This window comes from Eretmochelys imbricata, chromosome 2 (assembly GCF_965152235.1).
Source record: "Eretmochelys imbricata isolate rEreImb1 chromosome 2, rEreImb1.hap1, whole genome shotgun sequence".
In the NCBI taxonomy this organism is placed as follows: domain Eukaryota; kingdom Metazoa; phylum Chordata; order Testudines; family Cheloniidae; genus Eretmochelys; species Eretmochelys imbricata.
Window position 1 is genome coordinate 141,950,107 of NC_135573.1, and position 21,097 is coordinate 141,971,203.

Consider the following 21,097-nt stretch of genomic DNA (forward strand, 5'->3'; position numbering starts at 1 on the left):
CGCTGAGCCGAGGGCCCGAGGTGCTGGGGCCGGGGAGGCGGCGGCGGCCAGGAGCACGCAGAGAGCGCAGCGCCCTCCCCAGGGAGGCAGCCGCGTCTCCGGCCCCTGCTGCGCGTGAGCCGCTCGCTGCGCGGGAAGGGGCGATCAGCGCCCTGCGCTCCAGGTGGGTGGCGGGGCGCAGCAGCCAGGGTAGGGGCCAGCCACGCAGCGGGTAGGGGCCAGGGTAGGGGCCAGCCACGCAGCGGGTAGGGGCCAGCCACGCAGCGGGTAGGAGCCAGGGTAGGGGCCAGCCACGCAGCGGCCGCTCCCTCCCGGGGCAGGACGGGGGGGGGCTTCAGGCCGGACGGGGCTTGGATCTGGCTCCTGAGAACGCCCCCGCCCCGCCCCCCTCGCAGCGAGAAGCCCCACGTTCAAGCCGAGTCGCTGTGGCCGTGAGCAGGGTGCCCAGGAGAGCCGGGACACGGACACGGGCCCGACCCCGGCCGGCCGCCGCGCTGCGGTGCTGCGCAGGCTGCGGGGGAAACGCGCGGGTATGGAGGGAGCCCGGCTGCGACCGCAGGGGGCAGGCAGGAAACACAGTCAGCTGCCGACAGGGTGTGGTTGCGTTTTCCTCACACTAAAACCAAGCGGTTTGGGAGTAGCACAGGTCGCCGTGCCGCCCCAGGTACCGATCCTGCCGTCCTCCCTCTAGCCAAACCGGGTCTGGCCTGCAGGGGACCTGTCTCATGTGACTGGGCCCGGGGCACTCCGCGCCTTTCCTCATCCTCCGCCAGCCCCGCTACCCAGGCAGGCTCTAGGACCCTGGCCTTCAAACTTTTTTTCTGGCAACCCAGTTGAAGAAAATTGTTGATGCCCCTGACCCAACAGAGCTGAGGATGAAGGGTTTGGGGTGTGTGTGTGGGGGGGGACGGCTCAGGGCTGGGGCAGAGGGTTGGGGTATGGGGGGTGAGGGTTGCAGGGTGGGGCCAGGAACGAGGGGTTCAGGGTGTGGAAGGGGGACTCTGGGCTGGGGCAGGGGTTGGGGTCAGGGTTCTGGGCTGAGGGTGCAGGCTCTGGGGTGGAGCCGGGGATGAGGGGTTTGAGGTGCAGGAAGGCTCTAGGTTTTGGGGGGCTCAGGGCTGGGGTAGTGGATTGGGGCACGGGGTTACCTTGTGCGGCTGCCAGTCAACAGCGCAGTGGGGGTGTTAAGGCAGGCCTCCTGCCTGTCCTGGCACCACGGACCATGCTGCACCCCTGAAGCAGACAGCAGCAGGTCCGGCTCATAGGGGGAGGAGCATGAAGCTTGCCAGCAGGTGCCTCTCCTCCCCCCTGCTCCCATTGGCTGGTTCCTGGCCAGTGGGAATGCGGAGCCTGTGCTTGGGACTGGGGCAGTGCACGGAGCCCTGTGGCCCCCCTGCCTAGGAGCTGGACATGCTGCTGGCTGCTTCTGGGGCACTGCATGGTGTCAGAACAGGTAGGGACTAGACTGCCATATCCGGGCAGCACCGCCAATGGGACTTTTAATGGCCTGGTCGGCAGTGCTGATCAGAGCTGCTGCGACCCAGTGCCTTACGTTCCACAACCCAGTATTGGGTCACGACCTGCAGTTTGAAAACCACTGCTATAGGACAACAGTAGAGTGTCTGTCTCTTAACAGCCCCCTGAAGACTTTAGGCTTTTTAATAATGCTAATAAAGTGGGTTTCCTAAGAAAGTAGGGAGAGGGGAGTGTCACTGGTAAAATGTTTCTGTTGGTTTTCAAGTAAGCACAAAATCCAGAGAAGAAGGGAGACAGTCAGCATCCCCCCCCCATACTGTTACCAATCCCAAATTTAGACTGTCTTCCTGTTGGCAAGTTCTGTTAAATTATCACTCTAAAACACGTCTTGGAAATATAAATATAGGATCTTTCCTACAGTCTCTGTCCCCACAGCAGAAAGCAGAATGACAGAGGTGGGAAGGGCTGTAAGTGTGACAGCCTCCACCTTGGCCATCACTGGGGACCTTCACAGCTAAAAGCAGGAGACTCTACAGCTTGCGCTCAAGATCCAAGCTCTGTAATCACGGGCTGTAACAAATTCCTGTCCTCTGTGGATCAGGTACAGAGGCAGACACATAACTTGCACTGACCAGTAAGGTTACATAAACTAGTTTTGCAGAAGAGCTCACTGGCAGCTTTTCAATTAAGGTTGGTTGTTTTTCTAAAAGCTATGCTCTAGGAATTATTTTGGAGGAAGTTCTATGGCCTGTGTTATACAGGAGGTCAGACTGGATGATCACATTGGGCCCTTCTGGCCTTATAATCTATGAATCAGTGAAACCTATTTGTGCTGTAAGGGCTAAATCCCCCTGCACACAGCGAGCCTGATTGGCCAGGTTCAGTGCAGGGGATTCCTAGGGGTACTTAGGAGGAGGCAATTATCACCCCTTCCCCTCTCCCAGATTGTGAAGCAGCTACAGAGCTGCTGTGTAATGGCTGCTGTGGCCCTTGGGAAGTTGCTCCCATGTCCTAGCTCTGCAAGTGCTAATGGCTGATGGATCTGCATAGTGATTGATCCACTGGTCCCTTTCCTTCCTGCCCCACCTCTAACCCCCAAAACCTTGTGCATGGGGACAGTCAGAGAGCTTGCAGGCAGTGTGCAAACTCCATGTATGTGTTCCCCAAACTACGTTCCTTTCCCCATACTCCATTTTTGATTCAGATAGGAGCAGGACTTGCCTGAAGGCAAGAATGAGATTTTGTTGAATGTGTTGTCGCTTTGTCCTGGTTGCAACAATGAAAAACAGAGGAGTCCAAAGCCCTGAATCACTGAAGCATTACTCCATTTCCACATCAACTTAGTTAAAGTTAAAAGTGCCAGTATTTCATTAAAGGCCTGCATGTAACAGTATAAATATGCCGTGAGCTCTGATGGAGCATCTGATGGGACGTATTCTACAATGTAGGAGACCTTCAAATGGTAATTCCTTGCTGTTGGTCTCTGACAATAAAGCTTTCTGTTCTGTTCTATGTAGGTTCTTATGACCACCCTCATCACTAATATCTGAGTGCCTACGAGTAGTGCATTAAGCAATGTGATGAACATCTGTCATGTGTTTGTTCACGCCAGGAAATGTCCACAAGGTGGACCCACAGACTGGCCAGGAGGAGGATCTCTGAGGTAGTTAGTATAAGCCATTCAGGGCTTTAAATATAACTACTAACCCTTTGGCTGTAATAGATAGGTAGAGTAGTGCATTGATATAAAAAGGGCAGAGGGATCCTGGCAGCTGTCTGCACCAGCTGAAGCCACTGAATTGTGTTTAAGTTTACACCAAAGCACAGCGCATTGTCATAATCTAGTCAGCAGTTCTGTGACAAAATTCAGGACCTAGAATTCAGGACCTTTTTCGAAACACCATGGTTAGTGAACATCAGTGACTTGATTGTGACTAACAAATGCAGACACAGCGTGATCCTACTGTATTTTTTCACACTGATAAAAGTTTTTATTTGCAAGATCCAACATGCCAGACAATTGCTTCCCAAAGCTTGCACAATGATGTTGCCTTTGGGATATTATTAGAACTTGATAAACCTGCCAGTTCTAAAAAGCAAGGTGGGAACTGTATCTTGGGGGTATTATATGCATGGTATTCATTGTCAAATAAGATTTTTTTCTACCATAGAAAGAAATAGAAGTAGTGGTATACCAGGTGGCTTAATGGAATCCACTCTCCATAAGTCAGCATTAATTTCAGAGGGCTGGATTTATCTCATGGGAATAATTTATTTTTGTTAGTTAAATTTTAATGAACCAATCTGTACAAATTCACATTAAAATGAAGTTCATCAAACAAAAACATAGTTAACAGGAGATACGCCCTGTGCAACCCAAATACATATCAATTAAGAAACAGCATTAAATGGATGCTAGCAGCCAGTAAACTTGTTCCGCCAGTGCTTCAAAGAGCAGCAGCAGCAGCATTCCTAATAGGGAAGAGAACCCTTGAAGTGCCTCCTATCTGGCAACTCCTATCTGGCAACAGTCTGTCTTCGGATTTTCTTGGGGATTGTAGTTTCTTCCTAATTGGTGGCAGCTGCTCCCTCTGATGTTAGTTGCATGCCCTTGTCTGTATCCCCTGTAGGCCAGTGTTCTGTGATGAGAGGTTGGCGGGGGGAGGGGACTGCTTGCTTGGAGTAGTGCTGCAGGGGAAGTAGGCTGAAGGAAGGCATGGTGGGTAGTACTGGTGTGAAGAGGGAATGAGGTGAAGGAGCAGGGATAGCAGATATCCAGATTCTAGCATTGCCGGGACTCTATCTAGCCCAGCTCCATGTTGGGTGGAACAAAGGAGGTGTGGGGATGAATATAATGTGGCCACACATTCACCCTCTGCCTAAACACCAGATCTCGCCAAAATCCATTTACCGTTTAGTTTTATTTTTAAAGGGGTGGTGTTCACCCACCATTTGAGTGGTGAGGTCCACCTTCTTCAACTGACCCAGTCAGAAACATAGCTCAGGTTCATTTCCACAGCTGCTGAGCTTGAGGCAGTTTCCCCCAGGATCCCCAAAGGCCTCGTCTGCCCCATACTGTATGGTGGTGGAGCTGACTTTCAGTAGCCATTAAGTAATAAAGAAGGGTGGCTTCTTCCATTATTTGTGGGAAAACAAATGTATAGGGGGCAGGGATGGATTAACTCACCTGTGGGCCCAGGGCTATTAGATTTTGTGGGGCCCCTGTATACAAGTCTTTTTCCTAATTTAAAACAAAACAATCACAATTATGGCATCGAGGCTATTAACGCTATACTAAACTTGCCTTTTAATTAACATAAAGCCATTCTGTGGTAACATTTCAGTCTTAAAATATATAGAATATAGCTGAGTTAATTCAAAATAGCCTACTTCTTACCCTAGAACAGCTGTTATATTAGTTTCTTTCTGGAAGGGAGTTTGGGTATAGGAGGGGGCTCTAGGCTGGGACAGAGTGTTGGGGTGCAGGAGAGGGTGAGGGGTGTGGGCTCTGGGAAGGAGTTTGGGTACAGGAGGGGATTCTGACCTGGGGCAAAGGGTTGGGGTGCAGGAGGAGGTGCAAGGTATAGGCTCCGGCCGGGAGGCGCTTACCACAGGTGGCTCCCGGCCAGCAGGGCTCAGGCAGGCTGTCTGCATGCTTTGCCCGCAAGCTGCTCCCAGAAGTGACCGGCTTCTGGCATGTCTCTATGTGCCCCTGGGGTTCCCGGCCAATGGGAGCTGTGGAGATGGTGCTGGGGGCGGGGGCAGTGCACGGAGCCACTTCTCCCCCCCGTCAGGGGCTGCAGAGACATGCCAGCAGCTGGCTGCTTTCGGGAGCAGCATGGGGCCATGGCATGCAGGCAGCCTGCCTGAGCCCTGCTGCATCGGGGCCCCCTTTAGCCTGGGGCCCTGGGCTGCAGCCCCTAAAGTCCCTGTGTTAATCCATCCCTGATAGCGGGGTGTTTGGCTATTCACATCTTTGTGCTTGAATTACGTATTTCCCTGTTGTAAAGCCCAGTTCACTTTAAATTTGCCTTGGTAGCTTCAGAGAGAAATTGCCCAAGGCAGAATTGTGAGGGGAGATTCCCCCCTGCTCTCCAAAGGCACCAAGGCCTCTGTGGCCCTACCGCTCCCTCCCAGCCATGTGGGCTTGGGAAAGAGAGACCCTCCTGGGAGGAACCAGCTAGAGAGAGCTGGAGGGAAACACAGAAGCTGGTGCAGCAGGGCCCTTCTGATGACTGCTGATGTCATCAGACTCCTTTTTCACAAGTCTAATTTCTACCTAATCTGAGTTAGATGAAAAGTGTAACAGACCTGCTGGCTCATTACTGGGTACCTAGTGCTCTCCCTGGCTGAGATGGAGGGAAAGGAGCTAGCCAGAAGAAGGGTCTATAATATCTTGGGTAGAGGAAAAGGAAGTAACACGGTGAGGTTCGAAGGGACCAGGCATGTGAGCAGGAGCAGCAGCCTGGCTGCTGTCTGTGTGGATGAAAGGCTGGGTAGCAGGCAGAATGAGAGCTGGGACTGAAGGCTGGACAAGAGGCTCACAAAAGCAACATGATACAGGGCCTCAGCCTATAGGTAGGAGGTGTGAGATGGCTACACATATGGGTGGCCAGAGCATGGTGTGGAGGGATCTCAATGAAACAGTTACCCTTCCAGTGGTTTGCCCCAGGCACAGAGCTGGGAACTGTGGGTTGAATTTTGTAGCTGTCAAAGTGAGTGCCCTCATGGTATTTATTTTCCCCCAATATAGTTCTCTCCTGTTACACTTAGACTCCATAAACATTTATGAGGACCCACTGATGGCTACAGCCTGTTAAGCAAGGTGGCCACTCTCACATTTCCAGAATACCACATGGGGGGCATTTGTAAGAGCCAGAGGGTGCGGAGCGGTATCCCCGTCCAATATTAGACAAAACCACATTTGGTTTTATCCCAGTACTGGACAGGGGACAAACCTCTCAAAAAGAGGACTGCCCAGTTCAGTACTGGATGAGTGGCCTCTGTACTGTAGAGCCTGGTGCATGGAGTGCCTATACCATATGCCTCTGAGCCAGTGGTACACAGCACACCCTATTATCAGACATCTAGAGGGCATTCTGTACTACGGCAGTTGCAGTGATGCCCTGTAGTGGGGTCAGTTACAGTACTTTGAGATATATGAATCTTTGTCCTTTTAACTTCACATCAGATTTCCAGATGGCCAATGAAGCGAGACCATGCCCATGTGACATTGGAGACAGGTTTGAGTATGGGGGGCTTGGGCATGAAGTGCAAGTGGAGCACATCAAGGCGTACGTTTGCAAACCGTCCGCCAGCACGGAAAAAGCTGTGGTTGTGATTCAAGATATATTTGGATGGCAACTCCCAAATACCAGATACATGGTTGATATGCTTGCAGCTAATGGATACATGTAAGCAATTCTTTTTTCTTGTTTTCTTCCTAAAGAGACATTCTCAAGTTCACTAGGTCCAAATTATGACCTGGTCTATGGTGTCTTCCATACACTAGGAGCAACCTTATACTTTCAGTCTGTATGACTTATTTTAGAACAAAGAAGACAAAAGAAGAAAAAGTGGACTCTTCCTGAGAGACCGCAGTATACAGTAGGTCTCCTCTGCATAGTTGTTTTTAGACATGATTGTTGTCAGACATGGCACAGCAATTGTCAGAACATAGTGGCTGCACAAGCAGAGTTCTGAGAAATGTCAAAGTGCAGTGCACTAACAGAAGCACCAACAAAGGCTGTTGTGTTTGAATGTCAAACAATGTGGGTGATTAAAAAAATTAAACAGCTTTCACTGAAATTTAATTAAACAATAACAAGAAGTGCATGTTCATATAAGGTTTTGCAAATTCTCTTTAAAACAAAACATCTTTTAGTCTGAACTACATGATGGTTTTTCTTTTAATTTTTGCCAAAAAGATGTAATGGACTGTATGCACTAGAGCATTGCATACAATCCTTTCCCCTGCTCCCAGCTAGAAACAGCTTGTCTCAAGCTTCTGAGGTTCATAAGAGTTAAATCCAACAGTGGGGTACCAATTTCTAGCAAATCCATGTGCTGTAAACAGGCAGTTACTGTGTAATTACAACCATACCTGGGGAGCTGGAACTTGACCTCTGCTCCAGAAAAGTGTGCCTCTGCCTAATTTTGTAATGTTCTGGCTTTGAGTGCTGGCCCCCTTTAGTGGCTGCAGCCCATTGAGGAAAATGGAATTAAAATTAATGGCAGTGAAGGACAATTGTTAATCTCAAGAAACTGAGGTCTGGTTTTGGAACTAGTGCCTATCCTATAATCTGGTTTGGCTTTATCTAGTAGTTGAATGCGTCAATCAGCAGGACAAGAATTCTCTGTTTGAATTCTGTGTATGCTCCAAAGCTTGTCCACCCTGGGTCTGTAGCTCACTATCTCTCCACTGCCCATTAATTTCTGATCATCTGATGTTTGCACTTCCCTCGCAAGGTGGGGAGAGAGTGGAAAGCTGGGAGGCAGGCAGCTTTTGGCTCCCTCTCGTGTAAGGTAGTTAACTGGCTGAGTACACAGAGATGTGAGCAGGGTGGGCATTCAGTGTAGGATGTGACTGGTTGGACTGGCACATTACCATCTAGTGGCAGGAATGCAGGAGTTTATTTTAAGTGCTCTCCAACCTCCCGCTCCTCCTGCCAGAGCATCACTGGGACGGAGAGCCCTTGAGCCTGAATTTCAGGGCCCTTGTTAAGGAAAATACCCTGTGTTATCTCAACAGGCTTGCTCCTGTGGAGAGGAATGTGTTCAATATTTGTAGTGCAGTCCTGGGTGATAAATTCATTCTCCAAATAATAGTCTGATTTAAGTGACATTACGTATAGCTCATGTTTAAATCTCACATTAAGCTTAATAATACAGGGCCATTTTGTGTCAGCATTGTTTAAACAGAACTTCCCATTACATTAAATGGGGACTGTCAAGGTTCCTTCCCCACTCTGAACTCTAGGGTACAGATGTGGGGACCTGCATGAAAGACCCCCTAAGCTTATTATTATCAGCTTAGGTTAAAAGCTACCACCACCAAAGTGTTACACAAAGAACAGGGGAAGTGCCCACTTGGAAATGTCTCCCCCTCCCAAAATATCCCCCCAAGCACTACACCCTCTTTCCTGGGGAAGGCTTGATAAAAATCCTCACCAATTTGCATAGGTGAACATTATGGATCTTAACCCTTGGATCTTAAGAACAATGAAAAGCAATCAGGTTCATAAAAGCAGAATTTTAATTAAAGAAAAAGGAAAAGAATCACCTCTGTAAAATCAGAATGGTAAATACCTTACAGGGTAATCAGATTCAAAACATAGAGAATCCCTCCAGGCAAAACCTTAAGTTACAAAAAGACACAAAAACAGGAATATACATTCCCTCCAGCACAACTTATTGTATCAGCCATTTTAACAAAACAGAATCTAACGCATATCTAACTAGATTGCTTACTAACTCTTTACAGGAGTTCTGACCTGCATTCCTGCTCTGGTCCCGGCAAAAGCATCACACAGACAGAGAGAACCCTTTGCGTCCCGTTCCCGCCCCCAGCTTTGAAAGTATCTTGTCTCCTCATTGGTCATTTTGGTCAGGTGCCAGCGAGGTTATCTTAGCTTCTTAATGCTTTACAGGTGAAAGGGTTTTTCCTCTGGCCAGGAGGGATTTAAAGATGTTTACTCTTCCCTTTATATTTATGACATGCCCCCCAAATCACAAATAGGGTGAAACGCTGGCTGTGATTTCTTCCTGGAGCTCTAGGAGAAAACAGACTTAATAAGACACATGCAGCTCTAAATATACTACCAAGTATATAAAGACGAACAGTATTTTCCACATCTCAAGGACGATTTGAACCAGTTGATTCTGGGAAACTTTCATGGGAGAGTGCATCAGCCACTTTGTTAGAAGCTCCTGAGATGTGTTGGATGTCGAAATCAAAATCTTGGAGAGCTAAACTCCACTGAAGAAGTTTTTTTGTTATTTCCCGTAGCGGTATGAAGCCACTGTAGCGCAGCATAGTCGGTTTGCAGGTGGAAACACCATCCCCAAACATATGGGCTTAGCTTTTCCAGAGAATAGACAATGGCGTAACATTCTTTTTCACGGACTGACCAGTTGCTTTCCCTCTCAGACAGCTTCTTGCTGAGAAACACGACAGGATGGAATTCTTGATCCAGTCCTTCCTGCAATAAAACTGCTCTCATACCACGCTCGGACGCATCTGTGGTTACTAGGAATGATTTGTCAAAGTCTGGGGCCCTTAGCACAGGGTCAGACATGAGTGTCACTTTAAGCTGGTTAAAGGCCTTCTGACACTCTTTGGTCCACTGAACAGCATTTGGCTGTTTCTTTTTAGTTAGGTCTGTCAGTCGGGCCGTGATTTGGCTGTATTGCGGCCTGTAATATCCAGCCAAGCCTAAGAAGGATTGGACCTGTTTCTTTGACTTTGGGACAGGCCACTTTTAGATAGCATCCACTTTGGCCTGTAGGGGGTTGATAGTTCCTTGACCCACCTGGTGTCTAAGGTAAGTCACTCTGTTTAGGCCTATTTGACACTTCTTAGCCTTAACAGTTAGTCCTACTGGAATGCGTTACCTAGGGAGGTGGTAGAATCTCCTTCCTTAGAGGTTTTTAAGGTCAGGCTTGACAAAGCCCTGGCTGGGATGATTTAACTGGGAATTGGTCCTGCTTCGAGCAGGGGGTTGGACTAGATGACCTTCTGGGGTCCCTTCCAACCCTGATATTCTATGATTCTACCTCCCTTATGCGCTCGAAGACTTTTTGTAGATGTTCCAGGTGTTTTGCCCAGGAATTTGAAAATATGGCCACATTGTCAAGGTAGGCGACTGCATATTCTCCTGATCCCGTCAGGAGACCATCTACAAGTCTTTGGAAGGTGGCGGGTGCATTCCGCAGCCCAAAAGGGAGTACATTAAATTCATACAGCCCAACCTGTGTGGTGAAGGCTGACCTTTCCTTGGCGGATTCATCTAGCTGTACCTGCCAGTACCCCTTGGTTAAGTCCAAGGTGGAGATGAACTGGGCCCGTCCCACTTTCTCTAATAGTTCATTTGTGCGTGGCATTGGATGGTTGTCTGGGCGAGTTAGAGCATTTAGCTTATGGTAGTCCACTCAAAAGCGTATCTCCCCATCTGGTTTGGGAACTAGAACCACTGGAGATACCCACACACTGCCAGGGGGGCGGATTACCCCCATCTGTAGCATATAGAATGGGAGATCCAGGATAGCAGTTTTAGCTTGAGGAGACACCCGGTAAGGTTGGACTTTAATTGGGTGAGCATTACTTGCCTCAATGGAGCGGTATGCCCGTTCAGTCAGTCCTGGGATGGCTGAGAACGTTGGCTCGTAGCTAGTGCACAGCTGCTGGATCTGCTGTCACTGCATACGCCCAAGGGTCATGGAGAGGTTCACCTCTTCCACGCCACCAGCACTTTTCCCTTCGTAGTAGACACCTTCAGGCCACTAAGCGTCATCTCCTCCCTGGGCTGTAAACTGATAAACCTTTCATTCTCTGGAATAAAAGGGCTTTGGAGAATTAATATGGTATACCTTAGGCTTTCGGTTGGAGGTGGGGAATGCTATGAGATAATTAACAGCTCCCAGGCGCTCCTGGACCGTGAATGGCCCTTCTCACGACGCTTCCATTTTATGGGCCTGGAGCGCCTTTAAGACCATGACCTGGTCCCCTACTTTGAAGGAACGCTCTCTGGCATGTTTATCATACCAGGCTTTTTGCTCTTTTCGAGCATCCTGTAGATTTTCTTTAGCAAGGGCTAAAGAAGTTCAGAGGGTGTTTTGTAGGTTGGTGACAAAGTCCAGAATGTTAGTTCCTGGAGAAGGTGTAAACCCCTCCCACTGCTGCTTCACCAACTGTAATGGCCCCTTAACCTTACAGCCATATACAAGTTCAAATGGTGAAAACCCTAAACTGGGATGTGGTACAGCTCTGTAGGCAAAGAGCAACTGCTGCAACACTAGGTCCCAATCATTGGAGTGCTCATTTACGAATTTATGTATCATGGCCCCCAAAGTTCCATTAAATTTCTCCACCAGGCCATTTGTTTGATGATGGTAAGGGGTGGCAACCAAGTGATTCACTCCATGAGGGATGACGGGAGGATAGCTCAGTGGTTTGAGCATTGGCCTGCTAAACCCAGGGTTGTGAGTTCAATCCTTGAGGGGGCCGTTTAGGGATTTGGGGCAAAAATTGGGGATTGGTCCTGCTTTGAGCAGGGGGTTGGACTAGATGACCTCCTGAGGTCCCTTCCAATCCTGAGATTCTATGAGCATCCCAAAGGCTTTCCATAGTTCCTGCCAGGAAATTAGTTCCTGCATCTGTGAGGATGTTGGAGGGCCAACCTACCCTGGCAAAAATGTCTGCTAGTGCCTGGCACACACACTTAGCCCTGGTGTTGCTTAGAGCTACTGCTTCCAGCCACTGGGTGGCAAAATCCATGAAAGTCAGTATGTACTGCTTCCCTCTGGGTGTGTTTTTCGGAAAAGGACCCAGAATATCCACAGCTACTCGCTGAAATGGATCCTCAATGATGGGGTGTGGCTGGAGAGGGGCTTTGACCTGGTCTTGGGGTTTTCCCACTCTTTGGCGTACCTCACAAGACCGGACATAGATAGAAACATCCTTGCCCATTCCCTCCCAGTGGAATGACCTCCCCAAACGGTCTTTGGTCCTGTTTACCCCAGCATGGCCACTAGGATGATCATGGGCTAAGCTCAAGAGCTTGACCCTGTACTTAGTTGGAACTACCAACTGTCTGAGGATGCCAGTCTTCCTGGTGTCCACCAGAAAGGGTTTCCTTGTATAAAAGTCCTCTTTCTACAACAAACCTGGATCGATTAGAGGAGCTGAGAGGCGGTGGGTTGCTCCGTGCCACCATCCAAGCTCTCTGGAGGCTTTCATCTGCTTCCTGTTCGGTCTGGAACTGTTCCCTTGATGCTGGAGACATCAGTTCCTCATTGGATTGTGGACCTATGCTTGGTCCCTCTGGAAGCAATGTAGGGGATGGGCCTGTTTCCGTTGACTGTGAACCACTCTCCAGTGGTGCACTATGTTGGGGTTCAGGCTCCGGCTGAGCCTCTTGTGTAGGGTTATGGGCTGCTGCCGGTTCAGGTTCAGTGAGGCCCTCTGGTGTTGGGGTTGCAAGTACTGGATTCAGTGCTGGCAATGGTTCTGCGGCTGGCTCTGTCTGGGTCTCTGGGATTGGATCTACTACTGCTGTTGCAGACTTGGCATGGGGTTCGGTTCTATCACCTCTGACCGGGTCCTGGTAGAAGTTTCCGGAACAGAGCTCGGCGTGACTGCTTGCTAAGCCTGGCTGCAGGTGACCATTCCCACCCTCTTGGCTAGCTTCACATGATTGGCCAAGTCTTCCCCCAACAGTGTGGGGATGGGATAATCATCATAGACTGCAAAAGTCCACGTTCCTGACCAGCCCTTGTACTGGACAGGCAACTTGGCTGTAGGCAAATTGAAAGAGTTGGACTTGAAGGGTTGAATTATCACTTGGATCTCTGGGTCGATTAAATTGGGGTCCACTAAGGAAGCATGGATAGCCGACACTTGCGCTTCGGTGTCCCTCAACGCGGAGACCGTCTTCCCGTCCACATTCACAGTTACCCTCCGCTCTGAGGGAATCTGGGAGGTATCTGGGCCTGAGGACCTCTGGTGTGATTCCGGTGCAATGAACTGTAATCTGTTGGGGTTCTTGGGGCAGTTGGCCTTTACATGCCCCGGCTCGTTACATTTAAAACATTGTCCAGCTGATGGGTCACTGGGGCAAGGTGGGTTGCTGGGGAATGGTGTGGCAGGACGATAAGGTGTCTGGAGTATTCCTTTGTGTGTAGTTCGGGCCTTGGGCTGCCCCCGGTAGTAGGGTGTGGTCTGAGGGTGTCCCTTCTGGTATCCGCTCCAACTGCGACCAGGGTTGTTCCTCCCTCCACCTCTTTTGTTCCAGCTTGCCCCGCTTCTCTGGCGGTCTGGGACTGCTTGTATTGATCAGCATAAGAAGCAAGATTTTCTGCTGAGTCCATTTCCTTATCCCATAAACGTTGTTTTATTTCCTCCTTGGACATATTCAGGAATTACTCCTGAGCTATCAAATCACACATTCCATCAAAGCTAGTGACACCCCTTCCTTCAACCCATTTATCTAACAGATCCTTCATCTGGTTTAGATAAGCCACATTACTTAGTCCAGGCCCTCTCTTAAGGGTTCAAAATTTTACTCTGTACGTTTCAGAAGTAATTTGAAATTGCTTTAAAACCAAATTCTTGAACTTATTATAGTCAGAAGCCTCATCAGTAGGCATCTTATTGAATATGTCCAGAGCTCTTCCAGTCAATTTTGTGACCAATGTGGTCATCTTGTGAGCTTCAGGAATTTTATGGAGAGTGCACAGTCTCTCAAAGGTGAGAAAATATTCAGCAATATCACTGGATTCATCATACTGTGAACATAGTCGCTCCCATTTGTGGATTGTTGGGGAAGGATGGTTAGGGTTATCTAGTAGATTCCGCTCCAGCCCTTACCTTCTCCAACTCCAGTGCATGCTTCCTCTCTTTTTCCTTCTCCGCCTCGGCATGCTTCCTCTCTTTTTCCTTCTCCTCCATTTCTTTTTCCCTTGCCTCCATAGCTCTCCTGTGGGCAGCCTCTTGGTTTTTTTCTGCCTCGTTCGCTGCCTCCCGTTCTCTCCTGTGGGAATCCTCTTTGGCTGTTTCTGCCTTGGGCTCTGTCATGGTTGCCTCTCTGTTTTTAACTAACTTTACACCCGAAAGTTAGAAATAAAACAAACAAACAAAAAACTTGGCTTGTCAAAAAAAAAAAAAAAAGGTTGTGCTGTGACCGGATACCTGTGTTCTCTGATAGTGATTGTCAGCCTACAGAAAAATCCTTTTAAAAAAAACCCTAACACCTTTGTCTCCAGGCAAATAGGCAGAAAACCCTCTAGTTGCTCTTAGCTAGAAAAAAACCCCACGTCTTCAGGTCTGTGAAGAACTTGTGAATTTCCCTGCAGGAGGTTAACTACCCTGCCTTTAGGTAGAGAAAACTCCAGCTCACAAAAGACAGTTCCCTTTTGTCTCTGCTCTGGACCCCAAGCAGAGACAAAAAAACTCTAACTGCTTTCAGCTTAAAACCTGCTTTCAAGCAGCCCAAAGGAAAAAAAAATGTCCTTTTAAAATCTATGCTTTTGGTTCACAAAAATCTCAAATTGATCTCAGAATGATTTCAAGTTAATCCCACTGCTCTGCCACCATGTCAAGGTTCCTTCCCCACTCTGAACTCTAGGGTACAGATGTGGGGACCTGCATGAAAGACCCCCTAAGCTTATTATTACCAGCTTAGGTTAAAAGCTGCCACCACCAAAGTGTTACACAAAGAACAGGGGAAGTGCCCACTTGGAAATGTCTTCCCCCCCCACCCCTCAAAAATATCCCCCCAAGCACTACACCCTCTTTCCTGGGGAAGGCTTGATAAAAATCCTCACCAATTTGCATAGGTGAACACTATGGATCTTAACCCTTGGATCTTAAGAACAATGAAAAGCAATCAGGTTCTTAAAACCAGAATTTTAATTGAAGAAAAAGTAAAAGAATCACCTCTGTAAAATCAGAATGGTAAATACCTTACAGGGTAATCGGATTCAAAACATAGAGAATCAAAAGACACAAAAACAGGAATATACATCCCATTCAGCACAACTTATTGTATCAGCCATTTCAACAAAACAGAATCTAACGCATATCTAACTAGATTGCTTACTAACTCTTTACAGGAGTTCTGACCTGCATTCCTGCTCTGGTCCCGGCAAAAGCATCACACAGACCGAGAGAACCCTTTGCGTCCCGTCCCCCCCCAGCTTTGAAAGTATCTTGTCTCCTCATTGGTCATTTTGGTCAGGTGCCAGCGAGGTTATCTTAGCTTCTTAATGCTTTACAGGTGAAAGGGTTTTTCCTCTGGCCAGGAGGGATTTAAAGGTGTTTACCCTTCCCTTTATATTTATGACAGGGACTTCTGTGTAGGCACTGATAGCATGATATTGCCCACAAAATCTGAAATGTGGACTATCAGGATATCAGCACTTGAGTTTGGCCATTTATTTCAGCCAGTCATTCCTTAGGAGGTCAGTTAATATCTATTTTATTTTTTGTATTACTGTAGAACCTTCAAACCCCATCTCAGACTGGGTCCCACTATGCTGGCATTGTAAAAAACATAGTAAGAAATGTTATCTTCCCCAAAGAGTTTTCAGTCTAAATACTCAAGACAGACAAAGGATTGGAAAAAGGGAGTATCCCTATACCCATTGTCATGGCAAATGAGCTTATGTGATTTAATCATTAAAGGAATATTGTTAAGCAAATTGTATTTATTTGTATATATATTTAAAATAATGATTTATACTTTTAAAGAATTATTAATAATATTTAACAAAGGACAAAATTGAGGGGAGTGAAATCACTACCATATCACAGATTAATGGAAACATTCCTTGGTTTAAAAGACTACAAAACATCTCAGGATTTGATAAATAAACTTACTTTGATTTTTCATACAGAGCCATCTGCCCCGACTTTTTTGTGGGAAAAGAACCTTGGAATCCTTCTGATGACTGGTCCACGTTTGGTGAATGGCTGAAAACACGAGATGCCAGAAAAATAGACCAGTAAGATGCAAGAGGGATGGCATCCCTTGTCATGGATCAACTATTCTTTTCTTTGGTCTGAGATTGGGGTGCACCTAGCCTACCAGCCTGATGGGCTGGTTTAAATGTTCCACCTTTGGCGGTGGCAGGGACCTGGCTGCCTTAAGGGATGAGGTTGCTCTTCCAGCGGAGAACTCTATCATTTGTTGATAGGACTTTATTATAGTCTTTGGATGTTGGTGCAATAGCTGCTAAACATTGTGTCCACCAGCTTCCTCCTCACAGGTCACCAGAACTTATAAATGACCTGTGATAGATGAAGTGAGAGAGGAGACAGCCAAAGGCAAAAGTCTCTTTCGGAGACTGACCAACTGAAACATATGAATATTTTAAGATTATATGACAGTGGTGGTTAGGGGGCTTCTTCCTTCACCCACTTACTTCCCTGGTCCTTCTCACATGAACAGAGAGCAACAATACCCGAAGTCCAAAGGTGCAAACAATTCAATGTTTATTGGTGTGAACTTCCAGCAAGCATGATTCCAGTTTCCTTCCTTAGTGTCCCCCTTCCTAGCTCTGACACCACAGAGCCTTACCTGTGTCCCTGTTCCCATTCCTGCCCTTAGCTAAACATGATTCCAATTTCCCGACCCCCATTCCCTGTTTCCATTTCCCCCCCCACACACACTTCCTGATTGACTGCAGACTACGTAGTAAAACTTGAGTTCTGCTTAGCTATACCTTAACCAATCATTTTACTGAAATTTAACGAACCAATCCTAACATATTGTAACATGATTATGTAACCAATTATATCCGACCACCTTAATTAGTTTACACCCAGCAAAATTAATTATACAGCAGACAGGAACAATCACAGAACCAGATAGAGATTATGCAGACAAACAATAGGGAAATGGGGACTACAGTGATAGAACAAACACAGAAATGAGGATTTAACATCCCAGCTATTGATAAGTGAGTTCTTGCCAGACAGGATGCTATCAAACTAAGTTTCCTTTTACATCTTCTAGGCACTTTCCTTTCTCTGGAAGCGATAGGCATTATCAGGACAGGATTGTATTCCTAACAGCCCAATAGCACCTTCTTTCAATGCGACTAGGTTGGAATGTGAGGATGTGACCGGTCCCTTCCCAGCTTATGGCTGCCCCTGCTGCTTAGCCAAAGAACAGGGCCTCAGACTGTCTTAGTCTTAGCCTAAGAACAGGGCCTCAGACTGTCACAGTAAGAGAAGGCTCTTATACCGGCAGACAGTGATTTTGATTGTTTCTTTTATACCTCTATAACTAGCCAAGTGATAAGAATACACCTAAATTCTTAGCGTATAGGCCTTCACAGACAGGCCTGAATATCTATATCCTAACAGTGGTGTGGAAAGGTTTCCTTGGTTCCACCATAGTTTCTAAAAAGTTGTACACAGCATAACTGTCCCAAGTGGTTGACATCTGGATGAATCTTTACTGCCTAACTAAGAGAGTTAGTATGTATAGTTAGAATACAATCTTTTTTACTGTCAAGAATGTTCATATTACTTTGCAGACTAAATTGCTTGGATTTGGATTCAATTGTTTATTGCAAGGAAGAAAGAACAATAACTTGAGGGGACAGGCATTGAGTCTTCCCTGGTTGGGTTTCAGCTAGTTTTGCTCACTGAGGTAATGGAGATACTGAGGTGCTTCATGCTAAAACCTATGAGTCGGACCCTTTTCCTCCTTGGCCGAGTAAGGCCAATAAGAAAGTACTGGTGCATTGTCAGTTAAGATTTTCAGGGTGTCTCTGTGGTAGGTGGGGTGAGGGGCAGAGCTTCGGTAGCTCTGAAAGATGCTATTGTGAGGCCATTGCTCAAGAAACTACCCTTGATATCAACTTTGCCCAGCTATTGAGCTGTGTCCCTCATCCCACTTTTGTGGAAAGGTAGTTGAGAAGGTTGAGGTGGGGCTGCTGTGGCAGTTTCTTGATTCCTTAGTTGACCTTGACTTCTGTCGATCTGGACCTGGGTAAAGGGTAGAAGGTGCACTGGTTGCATTAGTTGATAAACTCCACCCAGAAATGGACAAAGATAGTGTCTGTGCCAATTTCTGTAACAGTCATTTGATGATGAGATTTTGTTGGCTTGTTTATGGACCCTGGCAGGGTCGATGGAGCTGCTCTTGTATGGCTCTGTGCGTACCTCTGAGAGATCCCAAAGGTAGTTTTGGGGATTTGTTCCTCTGTCCCAAAGGCTCTTTCCTACAGGGTACCACAGGGTTTATATTATTATTTCTCTTGTACAATGTATACATGAGGCCTGTGGGAGGAGATACAGAGTCTGATTTATTCAGTGTGTTGCTGATACTTAGATCTGCATCTCAATCGTATGGTTGGAGCAATAGAACAAATTACTCTGTGATTAGAAAGGGTCGTGAATGACAGCTAGCTGGCTGCAACTCAATCCAGACAAGATGAGAGAATGTTGGTGGCCAGTGGAAGCAGGCAGAAGAATCGGCAGGAATTGTACCAGTACCTCTCATTGAGAGAGCATGGCCGCTATTTATAAAACTGGTACACGTGGGCATTGTTAGATTCTGAGCTGCTCCTGGGTGCCCAGGTACTGGCAGTAGCCAAGAGCGTTTTATTCCATCTGCACCTGGCAAGACATTTCTCTTTGATGGAGGGACATTGCCACAAATATCCATGTGTTTGTCACCTCAGGATTAGATTGCTTTCATGTGCTCCACTTAGGGCTACACTTTGGGACCTTTTGGAAGCTGAAGCTGGTGCAGAATGGTGCAGTTATTAAGTTGCATGTTGGAAGCACAATTACACCAGTGCACTGCACTAGCTTCTAATAAGCTTCCAAGGGAATTCAAGGTGTTAGTTTCTACATGTCAAGCTTAAAATGGTTTTGGTCTTGGTTGCCTGTGAGATTCTCCCCCCCCACCTGTGCCATACTGCTACAGCTGTGATCAGCAAAGGTGCTGGAGTTGGTGTCTCCTGAGTATAAATGAGAAGGAACCATTGGCAGGGTGCTTTCCATGAGGGTCCTTGGCCTCAGAATTCACTTCCCCCTTGGTTCCTCAGAGCCCAGATTTGTTACCCTTCCGGGCACACTGCAAAGCACATCTCTTTCTTGGGATTTTGAGCGGGGGTGGGGTGAGGGTTGTCAGGGTTTTGTGAAGCAGTGCAGGGATTATGGAAGACACAACTGATCCACATCCAGCATACTCTTGGCTCATTGCTCTCATTACCCGCTTGTAGGAGAGCATCACACCTCCTCTGCACAAGACAATGGCTCAGGGGAGGAGGTGTTAGGCTCTGCCTGGCATTTCCTCCCTGTACCTTACATGTTCTAAATGTTGGTCCCAATTGGACAGACAAAGTGTCTGGCGTTTCACTGGAGGTTTTAGTGCTGAGGGGCTAGTGGTAGAGTCTTGTGTTGGTCTGATTCATATTTCACATGCCCAGGTGCAGGGGAGTAGGGGATAGTGTCTGAAGTAAAGAGTTGTTTGGGTAGAGTGTAGGCTCAGATGTTACATCTCCCCCCTCCTTCCCAACATCAACTCCCTTTAATACAGTGGTTCTCAAACTTTTGTACTGGTGACCCTTTTCACATAGCAAGCCTCTGAGTGCAACCCCCCCTTATAAATTAAAAACACTTTTAAATATATTTAACACCGTTATAAATGCTGGAGAGGAAGTGGGGTTTGGGGTAAAGGCTGACAGCTTGTGACCCCCCCCCCCCATGACCCTCTGAGGGGTCCTGACTCCCAGTTTGAGAACCCCTGCTTTAATACCTCTGCAGTGGTCATGTCTCCCTCTGGGCTGGCTGGTGTTTGTGGAGTACCTCATGTTTTGGAAATCCAGCTGTTAGAGCAATATGCAGACCTTTTCCAGATTTGTTACACTTCCCTTCCTGCAGTACACCAGACATTTTGTGTAAGAGCTAAATTACAGTTATCATCAACGTTATAATTGTTTAGTTAATGGCATTCCCTGGAGACTGTTCTATCACTTTTTAAAATACTTATATACAAGATAAGAATTGAGCCATCTTCACAGATCAGTTTTAATTCTTCTGCCTCTGAGGTCTGTAGTGTAATAAATTATTCTGTTTCCACACATTTCTATTTCCTTCCAATGTGTGTTATTCATGTCTTCCTCTCATTCCTCTCATTTGTCCCTTGCTGGATGAACTAATTATATTAAATACTCATCTCTTTTTGGAAACTGAGTTATGGTTGTCAGCCTGCATTTTAGATTATCAGCCCCTAATCTCGGGCTCGAATATCTCTCTTTAAAAAAAGCATATATAAATTAAAAACAAACACAGAGAAGTTGTGGGGGGGACAATTTTATGTACTTTTGTATTTTCTTTTCTGATTTTCAGGGAGTGCTTCTACTATGGATTCCTTAGTTCACTTTTGTTTATATGTTGTAGGGAAGCTGATGTTGTCTTGAGGTATCTAAAGCAGCAATGCAGTGCAAAGAAGATTGGTGTTGTTGGATTTTGCTGGGGTGGCATTGTCGTACATCACCTGATGATGAAATACCCTGAGTTAAAGGCAGGTGTGTCTGTCTATGGTAAGTGGAGAATGCATGGGAATGCAATCAGGTTCACTTACATATGTGTAATAGTTCCAACTGAGGTGGCCAAGAGTGCTTTCTTTCATCCTGAGTTGGCAAAGAAGTTGTGACATTTCCTTTCAGGTATGGACTTCTCCTTATGCTCTATCCCAAAAGATGAGGTCAGCTGAGTTAGCCTTGCTAACAGTCCTGGATTATAATTCTTTGGCTGTTTACAATAGAATTTGCTTCCCCCATTGGTCCAAAGGAGCCCACAGGATAACTTGCAAATCTTATTAATTCAGATATTCAGTCTTTTGCTTGAGGGGTTAGTTCGAAGGGGATTTAGTCTCTTGAG

The 21,097-nt window shown here is 47.0% G+C and overlaps 1 protein-coding gene across 1 annotated transcript in view; it reads left to right on the forward strand.

The window, feature by feature from the left end:
• LOC144261351 (carboxymethylenebutenolidase homolog) overlaps window positions 1–21,097 on the forward strand; it is a 31,442-nt gene continuing 10,345 nt past the window's right edge. The window contains exons 1-4 of the mRNA XM_077810799.1: window positions 1–163; window positions 6,668–6,890; window positions 16,090–16,197; window positions 20,615–20,757. Of these exons, the coding sequence (XP_077666925.1) occupies window positions 6,676–6,890; window positions 16,090–16,197; window positions 20,615–20,757 (466 nt within the window). The 5' untranslated portion in view covers window positions 1–163; window positions 6,668–6,675. The remainder of the gene's footprint in view (window positions 164–6,667; window positions 6,891–16,089; window positions 16,198–20,614; window positions 20,758–21,097) is intronic.